At 41.3% G+C, this 14,649-nt stretch overlaps 1 protein-coding gene across 2 annotated transcripts; it reads left to right on the plus strand.

Annotated features, from left to right (window-relative positions):
- Positions 1-1,579: 1,579 nt before the first annotated feature.
- Positions 1,580-4,059, plus strand: LOC309866680 (disintegrin and metalloproteinase domain-containing protein 29-like). Of its 2 annotated transcripts, XM_082734461.1 has the most exons (2): positions 1,580-2,126; positions 2,985-4,059. In XM_082734461.1, the coding sequence occupies exons 1-2, from the start codon at positions 1,696-1,698 to the stop codon at positions 3,904-3,906; spliced, it is 1,353 nt and encodes a 450-aa protein (XP_082590587.1). In that variant the 5' UTR covers positions 1,580-1,695; the 3' UTR covers positions 3,907-4,059. The 2 variants fall into 2 exon arrangements, with proteins under 2 accessions (XP_082590587.1, XP_082590586.1); XM_082734460.1 differs by having other exon boundaries at positions 1,580-4,059.
- Positions 4,060-14,649: the final 10,590 nt, after the last annotated feature.

A 14,649-nucleotide genomic window follows, 5' to 3' on the forward strand; every position in this document is an offset into this window, starting at 1 on the left:
CCCAATGTGGCTGCTTTGGACAAGGCTGCTCCCCAGACAGGGCCACTGCCCAGACAAGGCCTGCTCTGGTGAGGCCACTCCCCAGATAGGGGCTGCTCCAGCGAGGCTGCTTCCCGGGTCCACGGCTTGGGGCGGTGGGGCCTTTGGCAGGTCTCAGGGCTCTGACCACTCTGACAGCTGTGACTAGAGCTCTGTCAGCTCTGACAGCTCTGAAAAGTGCTCTGTCAGCTCTGACAGCTCTTACAAGTGCTCTGACAGCTCTGACGTCTCTTTCAAGACCTCTGACAGCTCTCCCAGCTCTGACGACTCTCCTACTCCTCCGATGACTCCTCTACTCCTTCGACGACGACTCTTCTCCTCCAACGACTCTTATACTCCTCCTGATGGCTCTCCTACTCCTCCCACTTCTACTGCCTTGCAAACGAACCTTTATAGTGGTGGTTGAGTTCTGCCCACACACAGGTGGCCAATGGGATTTAAGCTCACCTCAGTGGATATATGCACGCCCCACTGATTGGATATCTTTAGTTGGCCTGACCTGCCCTTGTATCTAGGCTTTGCAAGTAAGTTCCTCTTGGAGGGGCAGGGTCAATCTAAGTTCACTGCATAGGGTCAATCTAAGTCCCCTGCAACAAAATGGCTCCCCCTGCCCAACCATACCCTTACAATATGTTGCCAAATCCCAGGGAAGAACCAAAAGAGAGGATTAGTGGGAACAACTCCTGGGTCTCACATGTGATCAGCAGAACCTTCTGTTCTCACCAGCAGGTTTGAGAAAAAAAGAAGAAAAAAAGTAACATACAACCTGGGGAATATTTTACTCAGTAAGCTCAAAGAAGGTTCAAAGCAAAAACCAAAAGGATCAAAAGACTCAAATTAATGTCAAATCATAGTAAGACACATATTAATACATGTAACATTACAAAACATTACTTTCAATAATTCTAAGGTAAAATTTGCAATGACTACCTCCACATGCCATGGAAGAAGGAACAGTGATATCTATAGTGAATGATGGGGGCTAATCCACAGAAAGTGGCCTAGCAGTACCACGAGAGATAGAAATTTTAAAGGAATTTATTGCATTAAAACTTACATTACATATTCAACACAGAGGACATGGGGAGATAAGAGAGGAGAAGAGAGTTGAGGGAAGTTGAATGGGGAGATGAACCATGGACTCTGAAAAACAATCTGAGGGTTTTGAAGGGGTGAGGGTGGGAGGTTGGAGGAGCCTGGTGGTGGGTATTATGGAGGGCACCTATTGTACGGAACACTGGGTGTGGTGAAAAAAAAACAAAAACAAAGAATTCTGTTACACTGAAAAGAAATTAAATTTAAAAAAGTATATTACATATTCAAATATCTAAAGGAAAGATCGAATGTATTGAATATGGGGATGCTACTGGATACAACTCCCTTCCCATATCCATGTAAGTACTCATGAACATAGTCCACCCACCTCTCACACATCCACCCCAGCTGAACTGATGTGTAGACCCACCCACTGCCACACCCTGTGACTGTGACCTCATCTCCACAGGTGGCCCCCAGGTGTGGGGTGGGGGTAGCCTGAAGAAGCCCTCTGTTCTGTCAGATGCTTTAGGCCAGGCCCTCACTGAAGATCTTCTCTTGATCCATTCTCACTGACAGATATCCCTGAGCAGGGCCCTGCGCCTGGCTGTTCAGGTGACCATGAAGGCACTCCTCTTGCTCCTTGCTGTCTGGGCAGGGCTGGCTCCTGTCCAATGTTCTCAAGGCCGTCCATCATGGCGCTACATCTCCTCTGAGGTGGTCATTCCCAGAAAGGAGCTGTACCATGGCAAAGGCGTTCGGATGCCAGGCTGGCTGTCCTACAGCCTGCATTTTGGGGACAAGAGACACATTATCCACATGCGGCGCAAGAAACTGTTTTGGTCCAGACATCTGATGATGATGACTCAGGATGACCAAGGAGCCCTGCAGATGGACTACCCCTTCATTCCTCCAGACTGTTACTACCTCGGCTACCTGGAGGAGATTCCTCTTTCCATGGTCACCGTGGACACATGCTATGGGGGTCTTGAAGGTATCTTGAAGATGGATGACCTTGCTTATGAAATCAAACCCCTCAGCAATTCCCAAAGGTTTGAGCACATTGTTTCTCAGATAGTGACAGATACAAATGTGATGGGACCTACCTATCAACTGGGACATAAGGAGATTATGGACCCCCTTTACTCTCAAGCAAATTCCAGTGTTGTCCCCAGGATCTCTAGTAAGATGTATTCATCCCATAATGGAAATATGAAAGGACTTGCCCTAAGTTCCAACTCAATGTATACTGTGTTCAACAACATGTCAAAATGTGCCCAATTCCTGATAAAGATATGTAGTTTAATTGACACATTCCTTCAAGGTATTGATATTAATTACTATATTGGATCCATTATTATTTATAACCAGAGAGATCCAGTTTTCATGAATAATTATAACGCGCACTTTAGTCCATATGTTAGACACTATCAGTTTGCTGTGTACAGATTTATTATACCACATTCATCTATAATTGTGATTAAAGATGGGCCAAAGGATCTTAATTATGAACCTGCAGTATATGGTATATGCAATAATCAAAACCTTGTCATGCTTGGTTACCTGGGCAGACACCTTTTAATATTGTCAATTGCAGGAGCACAAAAGGTGGCAAGAAATTTAGGTCTATATTATGATGAGAGTACTTGTACTTGCCAGAGAAGATCCCTGTGCATTATGCACAGAAAACCTTCTCTGACAGATTCCTTCAGTAACTGTTCCTATACTCACGTACAGCACATAGTGGGTGGTGGGAAAGGTGAGTGTCTATTCAGCACCCGATTGGTATATTTAAATGAAAGCTTGACTCATGATCGTTGTGGAAACCGCATAGTGGATCAAGGTGAGGAGTGTGACTGTGGCTCCTTCAAACAGTGTTACAACAACCCCTGCTGTACGAATGCTTGTAGGTTCACCAGTGGCAGCAAATGCAATACAGGCAGGTGCTGTACAAACTGCACCTATTCCCCTCCTGGGACACTCTGCAGACCAATACAAAATATATGTGATCTTCCCGAGTACTGCCATGGGAAGTCCTTGGCATGTCCTGATGATTTCTATATGCAAGATGGAACCCCATGCACGGAAGTGGGCTACTGCTATCTTGGAAATTGCACTGACCGCACTGTGCACTGCCAAGAAATCTTTGGCAAAAATGCTGTGAAAGGTTCAGATGTCTGCTATATCATAAATAGAAGAGGCAATAGATACGGACACTGCAGTAGAAAAGAAGAGTTAATGAAACATAACGCCTGTGCCATCGAAGACATTTATTGTGGAAGGTTGCAATGTGGTAATGTCACTCACCTCCCCCACTTGCAAGAACATGTGGGATTCCATCAGTCTCTAATCTCAGGGTTCTGGTGTTTTGGGCTGGACTCACATCGCTCCACAGGAGCAAATGATGTTGGTCACGTGAGAACAGGTACCCCCTGTGATCATGAAAAGATCTGTATAGATGGCTCCTGCATTGCCAGGGATGTTCAGCTGAAATATGACTGTTTACCTGAGAAATGCAGTCACAGGGGGATTTGCAACAATAACAAGAACTGTCATTGTCACATAGGCTGGGATCCTCCACACTGCATTGACAGAGGTGCTGGGGGGAGCACAGACAGTGGACCCCCGCCACGTAAAATGCGGTCAGTCAGGCAAAGTAATGAATCTCTGATATATCTGAGAGTGGTCTTTGGTCGCATTTATGCCTTGATAGCTGTATTTCTGTTTGGCGTCGCCACAAATGTAAGAACAATCAAGACAGTTAAAGTTGTGGAAGAGAAAGCTGATGAAGTCAGTCCTGATATCAGCCTCCAGACCTCTGAACAACAATAGGTAATCTGCAGGAGTATAAGTGAAACTACAGTGAGGAGGTGGCTGACGTTAGGAGAGGGCTGCAGGAGACATAGTGTTACCAACACATATCACCTGACTTTCACACCAAGTCTGTGACAGATGACTGACAAGCACTCTGAAATAAATTGTGAAAAGTGCACATTCTGGGTTCTTGATGTTTTTTGTAAGACAATAAGAGCCCACATTGATCCCAAGACACTGCCCAGTGTCCAGTTTACCTGAATCAGCAGCTGGGGTGAAGTCCCTGGGTGCAGAATTAAGTGAAGTTGCAACAGGCTCCTGCAGGGAAAAGTCATTACATTTTTACAAAAGGGTGCTCATTACCAGCGAGGATTTTCTCATTGTCCAGGTAATCTCTCCTGGACATCTCAGCGTGATGGAGGGCTACTTGACACCCATGCTGTCTGTCCCATACTGGGGTGGCTCTGGGCAGGAAGGGTGACTCAGGTGTGATCCCAACTAGTGCAAGTTGCACCACCCTGGAGAGTAATTTTCTGGGTACAAGACCTAGTGCAAGCTATGCCATCCTGGATAGAATATTTCTGAGTAATGAACACTGAGACCATGATCCTGAATGTTGCATCCTATGAAATCAATCAGAAAGGTAAGCAGAAGTTCCAATTAATGACTCTGGAATCCAGAGAGAACCCTAGAAAGATCATCCCTCACTTCCCTCTTAGTCTACATTCCAGGAAGCTGAGCAGTGACAGCAGCTGTACAGGTGTGGTAAAAAAAAAAAAAAAAAAAAAAAAAAAAAAAAAATCAACTTGTTCTGAACTGCTGCCTGGACATGGGACACAGAGTCCCAAGAACACTCACTGTTCATCATTCTTACATAATGCCCTGCCTGGAATTCCATCTCTGTTTCACCCAGGAATCTTTCAAAATAACCACAAAGAGATAGGCCTGTGAAATATTAGGAACTTCAGACGCATCCACCCCTATGTAGTTAGGTGCTTGCTACCTCCCTGGCGACCTAGGATGAGACCATCCATTCCCTGGTTAATCATGTCCCCTTTTTTTCTGGTACTGGTTCATCATAAATTCTGGGACTCCGCTTCCATTGCAGGGTGTACTGAAACCTCACTTTTAGTCAAAATCAATATGTGGGTCTTATTCACCCAAAGTGGAAGCTCAGAAGCTGAGGTAGCCACCTGTTTTGTTTTTATTATTTGTTAAATTTAATTTTTTAAAATTTCTTTTCAGTGTTCCAGAATTCATTGTTTATGCACCAAACCCAGTGCGCCATGCAATACGTGCCCTCCTTAATACCCACCACCAGGCTCACCCAACTTCCCAACCCCTACTGTCCCAAATCCTCAGTTTCTTTATCAGAGTCCACAGTCACTCATGGTTTGTCTCCCCCTCAAATTTCCCCCAACTCCCTTATCCTTTCCAGCTCCCCATGTTCTCTGTGTTGTTTCTTATGCTCCACAGAGGAGTGAAACCATATAATAATTGACTCTCTCTGCTTGACTTATTTCACTCAGCACAATCTCCTCTAGTCCTGTCCATGTTGCTACAAAAGTTGGGTATTCATCCTTTCTGATGGAGGCACAATACTCCATAGTGTATATGGACCACATCTTCCTTATCCATTCATCTGTTGAAGGGCATCTTGGTTCTTTCTACAGTTTGTCGATTGTGGCCATTGCTGCCATGAACATTGGGGTGAATAAGGCCTTTCTTTTCACTACATCTGTATCTTTGGGGTAAATACCCAGTAGTGCAATTGCAGGGTCATAGGGAAGCTTTATTTTTAATTTCTTTAGGAATCACCACATGTTTTCCAAAGTGGTTGCAACAACTTGCATTCCCACCAACAGTGTAAGAGGGTTCCCCTTTCTCCACATCCTCTCCAACACACGTTTTTTTAGAGTCTTTCTAATTTTAGCCATTCAACTGGTGTGAGGTGGTATCCCAATGTGGTTTTAATTTGAATCTCCCTGATGGCTAGTGATGAGGAACATTTTTTCATGTGTCTGATAGCCATTTGTATGTCTTCTTTGAGAAGTGTCAATTCATGTATTCTGCCCATTGTTTGAAATAATTATCTATTTTGTGTGTCTTGAGTTTGAGGAGTTCTTAATAGATCTTGGATATAAGCCCTTTGTCTGTAGTGTCATTTTCGAATATTTGCTCCCATTCTGTGGGTTGCCTCTTTGTTTTGTTGACTGTTTCCTTTGTTGTGGAGAAGCTTTCGATCTTGATGAAGTCCTAAAGGTTCATTTTTGCTTTTGTTTGTTTTGCCTTTGGAGACATGTCCTGAAAGAAGATGCTGTGGCCTATTTTGACTAGGTTACTGCCTGTGTTCTACTCTAGGATTCTGATGGATTCCTGCCTCATGTTGAGGTCTTTTATCCATTTCAAGTTTATCTTTGTATATTGTGTAAGAGAATGGTCAAGGTTCATTCTTCTACCCATTGCTGTCCAGTTTTCCCAGCACCATTTATTGAAGAGACTGTCTTTTTTCCACTGTATATTTTTTTCCTGTTTTGTTGAAGATTAGTTGACTATAAAATTTGAGGGTCCATATCTGGGCTTTCTACTCTATTCCACTTGTCTATGTGTCTTTTTTTGTGACAGTACCATGCTGTCTTGGTGATCACAGCTTTTTAATTGTTAGTGCCAATTTAATGTTGAAATTTGTTTAACTATTAGGGCCTGCTTAGCTAGAACAACTCCATATTGCCTAGGAAACCATATTGTTGTTCACATCCATGGACTTCATTCTGAGAATAAATGCCCCAGTAGTTCCTGGTGTCAGTTCTGGGTATCAATTCCAGGAATAAACACCTTAACAATAGAAGCCACGTACCTTGAGGTCTGTGGTTATGCCCTAAAAAACCAGCCTGTGAGATTGGGGTGGGGTCGCTCTCTTTGGAGGCAGCCCTGGCTGGTCAGTCTGATTTCTAATGCTTGGCATAGAATAAATAGTAATAAAGCTTGACCCCAGTTTTGTTTTTCTTTTTCAACATTTCCTTAGCAATTTGGGGTCTCTTCTGGTTCCATACAAATTTTAGGATTGTTTGTTCCAGCTCTTTGAAAAATGCCAGTGGAATATTGATCAGAATTACATTGAAAGTATAGATTCCGAGAGGGGGACAAGATGGCGGGGAAATAGGAAGAGGCACCTTTTCAAACTGTACCCTAAAGTGAGCTGATTACCTACCAAAAAACTACGATCACCCATGAAATTAGACTGAGATCAGAATTATACACGTCTGGATCTCTACAGGGGCAGAAGATGCCAGTGGGCAGGTAAAATGGAGTGGGAACATTGGACTGATATCAGACGATAAACAAAAGGGAGAGGGAGCCACCAGAGGTAACTGACTGGAAAGTAATATCCCTAATATGAGAGTTCACTGCATCTGGGGACCAGCATTAACTTGGAGACTGGTTGAAAGCACTCCAAAAGAGCAAAAGATTTGGGGGGGGGGATTGTGGGAATCAGGGCATCTAGGGACAGGGGCTTAATTCCTTAGACCCAGGACAGCCTCCCCTGTGTCCGAGCCAGAGAAAGTGCGGCGGAGAAACCAGGTCTTGGTCCCTGAGCTGCCAGCGTGCCCGAGATTGCATGGGGTCTGGCTCCTGTGACAGGCTGGGAGCAACGCCAGAGGGCAGAACGGGGAGCCCTTCCACTTTACGCCAACTCCCTTCTCCTCTCTAACACCCCTTTACTTCCATGATATTTGTTATGCTCCACAAATAAGTGACACCATATGATAATTGCCTCTCTTGGCTTGACTTATTTCACTCAGCATAATCTCTTCCAGTCCCGTCCATGTTGCTACAAAAGTTGGGTATTCATCCTTTCTGATGGAGGCATAATACGCTATAGTGTATATGGACCACATCTTTTCTTTTTTAAGATTTTATTTATTTATTTGACAGAGAGAGAGATCACAAGTAGGCAGAGAGGCAGGCAGAGAGAGAGAGAGAGAGGAGGAAGCAGGCTCCCTGCTGAGCAGAGAGCCCGATGCAGGACTCGATCTCAGGACCCTGAGATCATGACCTGAGCCAAAGGCAGCGGCTTAACCCACTGAGCCACCCAGGCGCCCTGGACCACATCTTCTTATCCATTCATCGGTTGAAGGGCACCTTGGTTCTTTCCACAGTTTGGCAACCGTGGCCATTGCTGCTATAAACATTGGGGTACAGATGGCCCTTCTTTTCACTACATCTGTATCTTTGGGGTAAATACCCAGGAGTGCAATGGCAGGGTCATAGGGAAGTTCTATTTGTAATTTCTTGAGAAATCTCCACACTGTTCTCCAAAGAGCCTGCACCAACTTGCATTCCCACCAACAATGGAAGACGGTTCCCCTTTCTCCACATCCTCTCCAACACATGTTGTTTCCTGTTTTGTTACTTTTGGCCATTTAACTGGTGTAAGGTGATATCTCAATGTGGTTTTAATTTGAATCTCCCTGAGGGCTACTCATGATGAACATTTTTTCATGTGTCTGATAGCCATTTGTATGTCTTGATTGGAGAAGTGTCTGTTCATATCTTCTGCCCATTTTTTGATATGTTTAACTGTTTCGTGTGTGTTGAGTTTGAGGAGTTCATTATAGATCCTGAATATCAAACTTTTGTCTTTGCTGTCACTTGCAAATATCTTCTCCCATTCCGTGGCTTGCCTCTTTGTTTTTTTTTTTTTGTTTGTTTGTTTTTTTTTTTTTTTTTACTGTTTCATTTGCTGTGCGGAAGCTTTTGATTTTGATGAAGTACCAAAAGTTTATTTTCGCTTTTGTTTCCTTTGCCTTTGGAGACATGTCTTGAAAGAAGTTGCTGTGGCTGATATCGAAGAGATTACTGCCTATGTTCTCCTCTGGGATTCTGATGGATACCTGTCTCACATTGAGGTTTTTTTTTATCTATTTTGAGTTTATCTTTCTGTATGGTGTAAGAGAATGGTCAAGTTTCATTCTTCTAGTTATAGCTGTCCAGTTTTCCCAGCACCTTTTATTGAAGAGACTTTCTTTTTTCCACTGTATTTTTTTTTCCTGTTTTGTCGAAGATTAATTGACCATATAGTTGAGGGTCCATATCTGGGCTCTCTACTCTGTTACACTGGTCTATGTGTCTGTTTTTATGCCAGGACCATACTGTTTGGTGATCACAGCTTTGTAATAAAGCTTGAAATCAGGTAACGTGATGCCCCCAGATTTATTTTTGTTTTTCAAAATTTCCTTAGCCATTCCATACAAATTTTTGGATTATTTGCTCCAGCTCTTGAAGAATACCAGTGGAATTTTGATCAGAATGGCATTAAAAGTATAGATTGCTCTAGGAAGTATAGACATTTTAACAATGTTTATTCTTCCAATCCAAGAGCATGGAGCGGTCTTCCATCTTTTTGTGTCTTCTTCAATTTCTTTCATGAGTGTTCTGTAGTTCCTTGAATACAGATCCTTTACCTCTTTGGTTAGGTTTATTCCCAGGTATCTTATGGTTCTTGGTGCTATAGTAAATGGAATCGATTCTCTAATTTCCCTTTCTGTATTTTCATTATTAGTGTATAAGAAGAAGGAAAATTCCAGACTCTCCTTATAAAACCAGCATTACCTTGACCTTATCCCCAAACTAGGTAAAAGGAGAATTTCAGACCAATATCCCTGATGAATATGGATGCCAAGATTCTCAGCAAGATCCTAGCTAATAGGATCCAACAGTATATTAAAAAGATTATCCTCCACTACAGGTGGGATTTACCCGGGAGTGCAAGGATCATTCAACATTCGCAAATCAATGTGGTAGAACAAATCAATAAGAGAAGAGAGTAGAACCACATGGTCCTCTCAATTGATGCAGAAAAAAAGCATTTGACAAGATGCAGCATCCATTCCTGATCAAAACACTTCAAAGTATAGGGTAGAGGGAACACCCTCAACTTCATAAAATCTATCTATGAAAAGCCCAGTGCAAAGGTCATCCTCAAGGGGAAAAGCTTATAACCTTCCCTTTGATATCAGGAATACGACAAGAATGCCCACTCTCACTATTCCTGTTCAACACTGCATTAGAAGTCCTAGCAACAGCAATCAGACAACAAAGAGAAATAAAAGGTATTGAAATTGTCAATGAAGAAGTCAAACTCTCTGTCTTCGCAGATGACACGATACTTTATATGGAATTAATATTCAAAAGACTCCACCCCAAAACTATGGGATCTCTTACAGGAATTAATTAATGTGGCAGGATATAAAATCAAGGGACAGAAATCGTTGCTTTCTTACACAATAATAATGAAAATACAGAAAAGGAAATTAGAGAATCAATTCCATTTCCAAAGTACCAAGAATCATAAGATACCTGGGAATAAACCTAAGCAAATAGGTAAAGGATCTGTACTCAAGGAACTACAGAACACTCATGAAAGAAATTGAAGAAGACACAAAAAGATGGGAAACCATTCCATACTCATGGATCGGGAGAATAAACATAGTTAAAATATCTATACTGCTTAAAGCAACCTGTACGTTCAATGCCATTCCAATCAAAATTCCACCAGCAGTTTTCAATAAGCTGGTGGAAACAATCCTAAAATTTGCATGGAACCAGAAGATACACTGGAATGCTAAGAAAATGTTGAAAAATAAAACTGGGGGCATCCATTGCCTAATTTCAAGCTTTACTACAAAGCTGTGATCCCCAAGACAGCTTGGTACTGACAAAAAAACAGACACATAGACCAGTGGAATACAGTAGAGAGCCCAGTATGCACCCTCATCTCTATGGTCAAATAATCTTCAACAAGGCAGGAAAATATATACAGTGGGAAAACGACAGTCTTCAATAAATGGTACTGGAAAAATTGGACAGCTACATGTAGCAGAATGAAACTTGACCATTCTCTTACACCATACACAAACATAAACTCTAAATGGATGAAGGACCTCAATGTGAGGCAGGAATCCATGAGAATCCTAGAGGATAACATAGCAGTAACCTCTTCGACATTGGCTACAGTAACTTCTTTCAAGATATGTCTCCAAAGACAATGAAAACAAAAGTGAAAATGAACTTTTGGGACTTCATCAAGATTAAAAGCTCTGCACAGCAAAGGAAAGAGTCAACAAAACAACGAGGCAACCCACAAAATGGGAGGAGATATTCACAATTGAGAATACAGACAAAATAAGATCTATAAAGAACTTCTCAGACTCAACACATTCAAAACAGATAATCATGTCAAAAAAATGGGCAGAAGACACGAACAGCCACTTCTCCAATGAAGACATACAAATGGCTAACAGACAGATGAATAAAATGTTCATCATCACTAGCCATCAGGGAGATTCAAATCAGAACCACATTGAGATCCCACCTTCCACCAGTTAGAATGACATTATATATATATATATATACATATATATATATATATATATATATGTATATATATATATATATATATATTAATTTTATTTATTTATTTGACAGAGAGAGAGAGAGAGATCACAAGTAGGCAGAGAGAGATAGAGATAGATAGATAGAGAGAGAGAGAGAGAGAGAGAAGAACCTCCCTGCTCAGCAGAGAGCCCCATGCAGGGCTTGATCCCAAGACCCCAAGATCCTGACCTGGGCTGAAGACAGAGGCTTAACTCACTGAGTCATTGAAGGATCCAGAATGGCCAAAATTAACAAGACAGTAAAAAAAAAAATGTGTTGGAGAGGATTTGGAGAAAGGGGAACCCTTTTACACTGCTGGAAGGAAAGCAAATTTGTGCAGCCACATTGGAAAAAAAATGTGGAGTTTTCATAAGAAAATAAAAATAGAGCTTCCCTATGACTCTGCCTTTGCACTACTGGGTATTTACCCCAATGGTACAGATGTAGTGAAAAGAAGGGCCATCTGTACCCCAATGTTCATAACACAGTCATCAAATTGTGGAAAAAACAAAGATGCCCTTCAATGGACAAATGGGGAAGAAGATGTTGTCTATAAACACTATGGAGTATTATGCCTCCATCAGAAAGGATGAATACCCAAATTTAGTATCAATATAGATGGGCCTAGAGATTTTGCTTAGTGAAATAAGTCAAGCAGAGAGAACCAGTTTACCATATGGTTTTGCTTATTTGTTGACCACAAGGAATAACATGGAAAACATGATAAAATGGAGAGGAGAATTGAGTTGGGGGAAGTTGGAGGGAGAAAGGAACCATGAAAGACTGTGGACTCTGAGAAACAAACTGAGGGTTTTGGAGGGGAGGGATTTGGGCCATTGGGTGAGCCCAGCTGTGGATATTATGCAGGGCATGTATTGAATGGAGCACTGGGTGTGGCGCATAAACAGTGAATTCTGCAACACCCAAAAGAAGTTTTTAAAAATAAATAAATAAGTAAATAGATAAATAAATAATGAATAAATATGAATTTAAAATATTAGAAATGAGCAGAAGTCACAAAGAAAATCTTTAAAAAATTAAAAGAAAAATAAGTATAAAAGTATCTATACCACCCAAGAAATATATACTCAACACAATACTGATGAAAATATCAACAAAAACAGAGGGGAGACAAACCATGAGATACTGTGGACTCTGAGAAACATACTGAAGGTTTTGGAGGGGAGGGGATTGGACATTGGGTGATCCTGTTGGTGGGTACTAAGAATGGTAAATATTGCATGGATCACTGGTGTGGTGCATAAACAATGAATCTTGGAACACTGAAAAAGTAAAATAAAATTAAACAAAATATATCAACCACAATTATCACAGAGTGGAAGCAAACAATTCTACAACTTGCATGGGATGACAAAAGATCCCAAAAAGCCAAAGTAATCCTGAAAAATAAAAGCAAACCTTGATACCTCAGGATTCTGGGTTTAAAGGCATATTACACATATCTGATCATCAAGACCATATTTTACTGGCACAGAAAGAGATGTATAGATCAGTGGAACAGGAATAAATACTCAGGTTGGACCCACAACCCTGTTGCCAATGAATCTTCAACAAATCAACAAAGAACATCCAATGGAAGGAAGACAGTCTCGTCAACACATGGGTTTGGTGAAACTAGACAGCCACATTCTGAAGAATAAAGCCAGACCACTTTTCTTTTTTACACAATACACAAAAATAGATTAAAACTGGTTGAAATACCTTAATGTGACACAAGAAACCATCAAAATCCTAGTTGAGACCGCAAACTAATCTACTTCATATAATCCATACAAATTCTTACTGGATTTATCTCCTGAGGCAAAGAAAACAGAAGCAAAAATAAACTTTTGGGACTTCAATTTGTATATGTATATACGTGTGTGTGTCTGTGTGTGTATGTGTGTGTGTGTGTATAGAGAGAGAGAAAAAAAACCCAACTATTTCTGTGCAGCAAATTAAATAATGAACAAAATTAAAAGGCAAACTCTGGAATATGAGAAGATACTTACACATTTCATATCTGATAAAGGGCTCATATCAAAAATATCTAAGTAGCTTGTAAATTTTTTCCACATTTTTAGTAGAGAGCATGTCAGTGGAGCTCAGCATACAGTCATGAGAGAAGCAGATTCTTGTCTTTCACATTTGTATTGTGCTAAGGTCTCACTACACATGAGAGCTATCCTCTTAACAAAATTTTAATTGTGTAGCACAGTATTGTTCTTTTGCAGGTGCAGGGTTTTGGAGGACATATCTAGAACTTAGTTATCTAGCATAACATAAAATCATACCTCTGAGATATTGGCAACTCACCATTGGCCCTCCCACTATCCCCTGGAAACTGTCATTCGTCTCTCTGAATTCAAATTAACCTGTCCATTGTTGGAAAGGCCAATATTAAAGAGATGAGTTTTGACTGGAAAGGGATGTGAATTTTATTCAGAAAGCTAGCCACATTGGCAAAAGGCACACTCTTTTTCAAAAGCCGACACTGAAATTTCTGCCTGAAACAGGAGATTTTAAAGAGGGTTTTGAATACTTGATTAAAGAAGGGAGTGCAATGGTTGGCAACATTTCTTATTCACACCCGAGCTGTATGATGCCAACTACAAAAGTAACCTCACCCCCTCTGTTCTCTGGCTGAGAAAGGATCCACACATGCTGCCAAAGTCCAGGAAAGAACCAAAATAGAGGATTAGTGTGAACAAATCTTGGGTCTCACATGTGGTCACCAATACATTCTGTTTTCACTGCTGTGAGAAAAAAAAAATAATAATAACATACAAACTTGTAACTCATCTATCATTACACGGAGTACTGGGGAATATATTACTCAGTAAGCCCAAAGGAAACTTCAAAATAAAAACCAAAAGGTTCAAATGACTTGCCAATAAATGGTAAACCAGGATAAGACAGGTAACACTGCAAAACCATTTTCATCAATGTCTTTAATGTAAAATTTGCAATGTCCACCTCTGCATGTCAAGGAAGTAGGAACAGTGATATCTATAGTGAATTATGGGGGTAATCCACAGAAAGTGTACCCAGAAATACCACAGGAGATGGAAACAGTAAAGGAGTTTATTACATTATTACTGTATATCATGTATTCAAGTATCTGGAGGAAAGATTGTATGTGTTGAATCTGGAGAAGCCCGAGTCCAACACATTTCTCATATCTATGTGAGCACCCATCTCTCACACATCCACACAGCTGAACATGTGTTCAGGCCCACCCACTGCCACACCCTGTGACTGTGACCTCATTCCCACAGATGGCCTCCAGGTGTGGGTTGCTGGTATCCTGAAGCAGTCCTCTGT

The sequence above is a fragment of the Mustela nivalis genome (genome assembly GCF_964662115.1).
Source record: "Mustela nivalis genome assembly, chromosome: 6".
Lineage (NCBI taxonomy): Eukaryota > Metazoa > Chordata > Mammalia > Carnivora > Mustelidae > Mustela > Mustela nivalis.

Coding starts and splice junctions, on each gene's coding strand:
- LOC309866680 (XM_082734460.1), top strand. CDS start 1,696: ATGAAGGCACTCCTCTTGCTCCTTGCTGTCTGGGCAGGGCTGGCTCCT.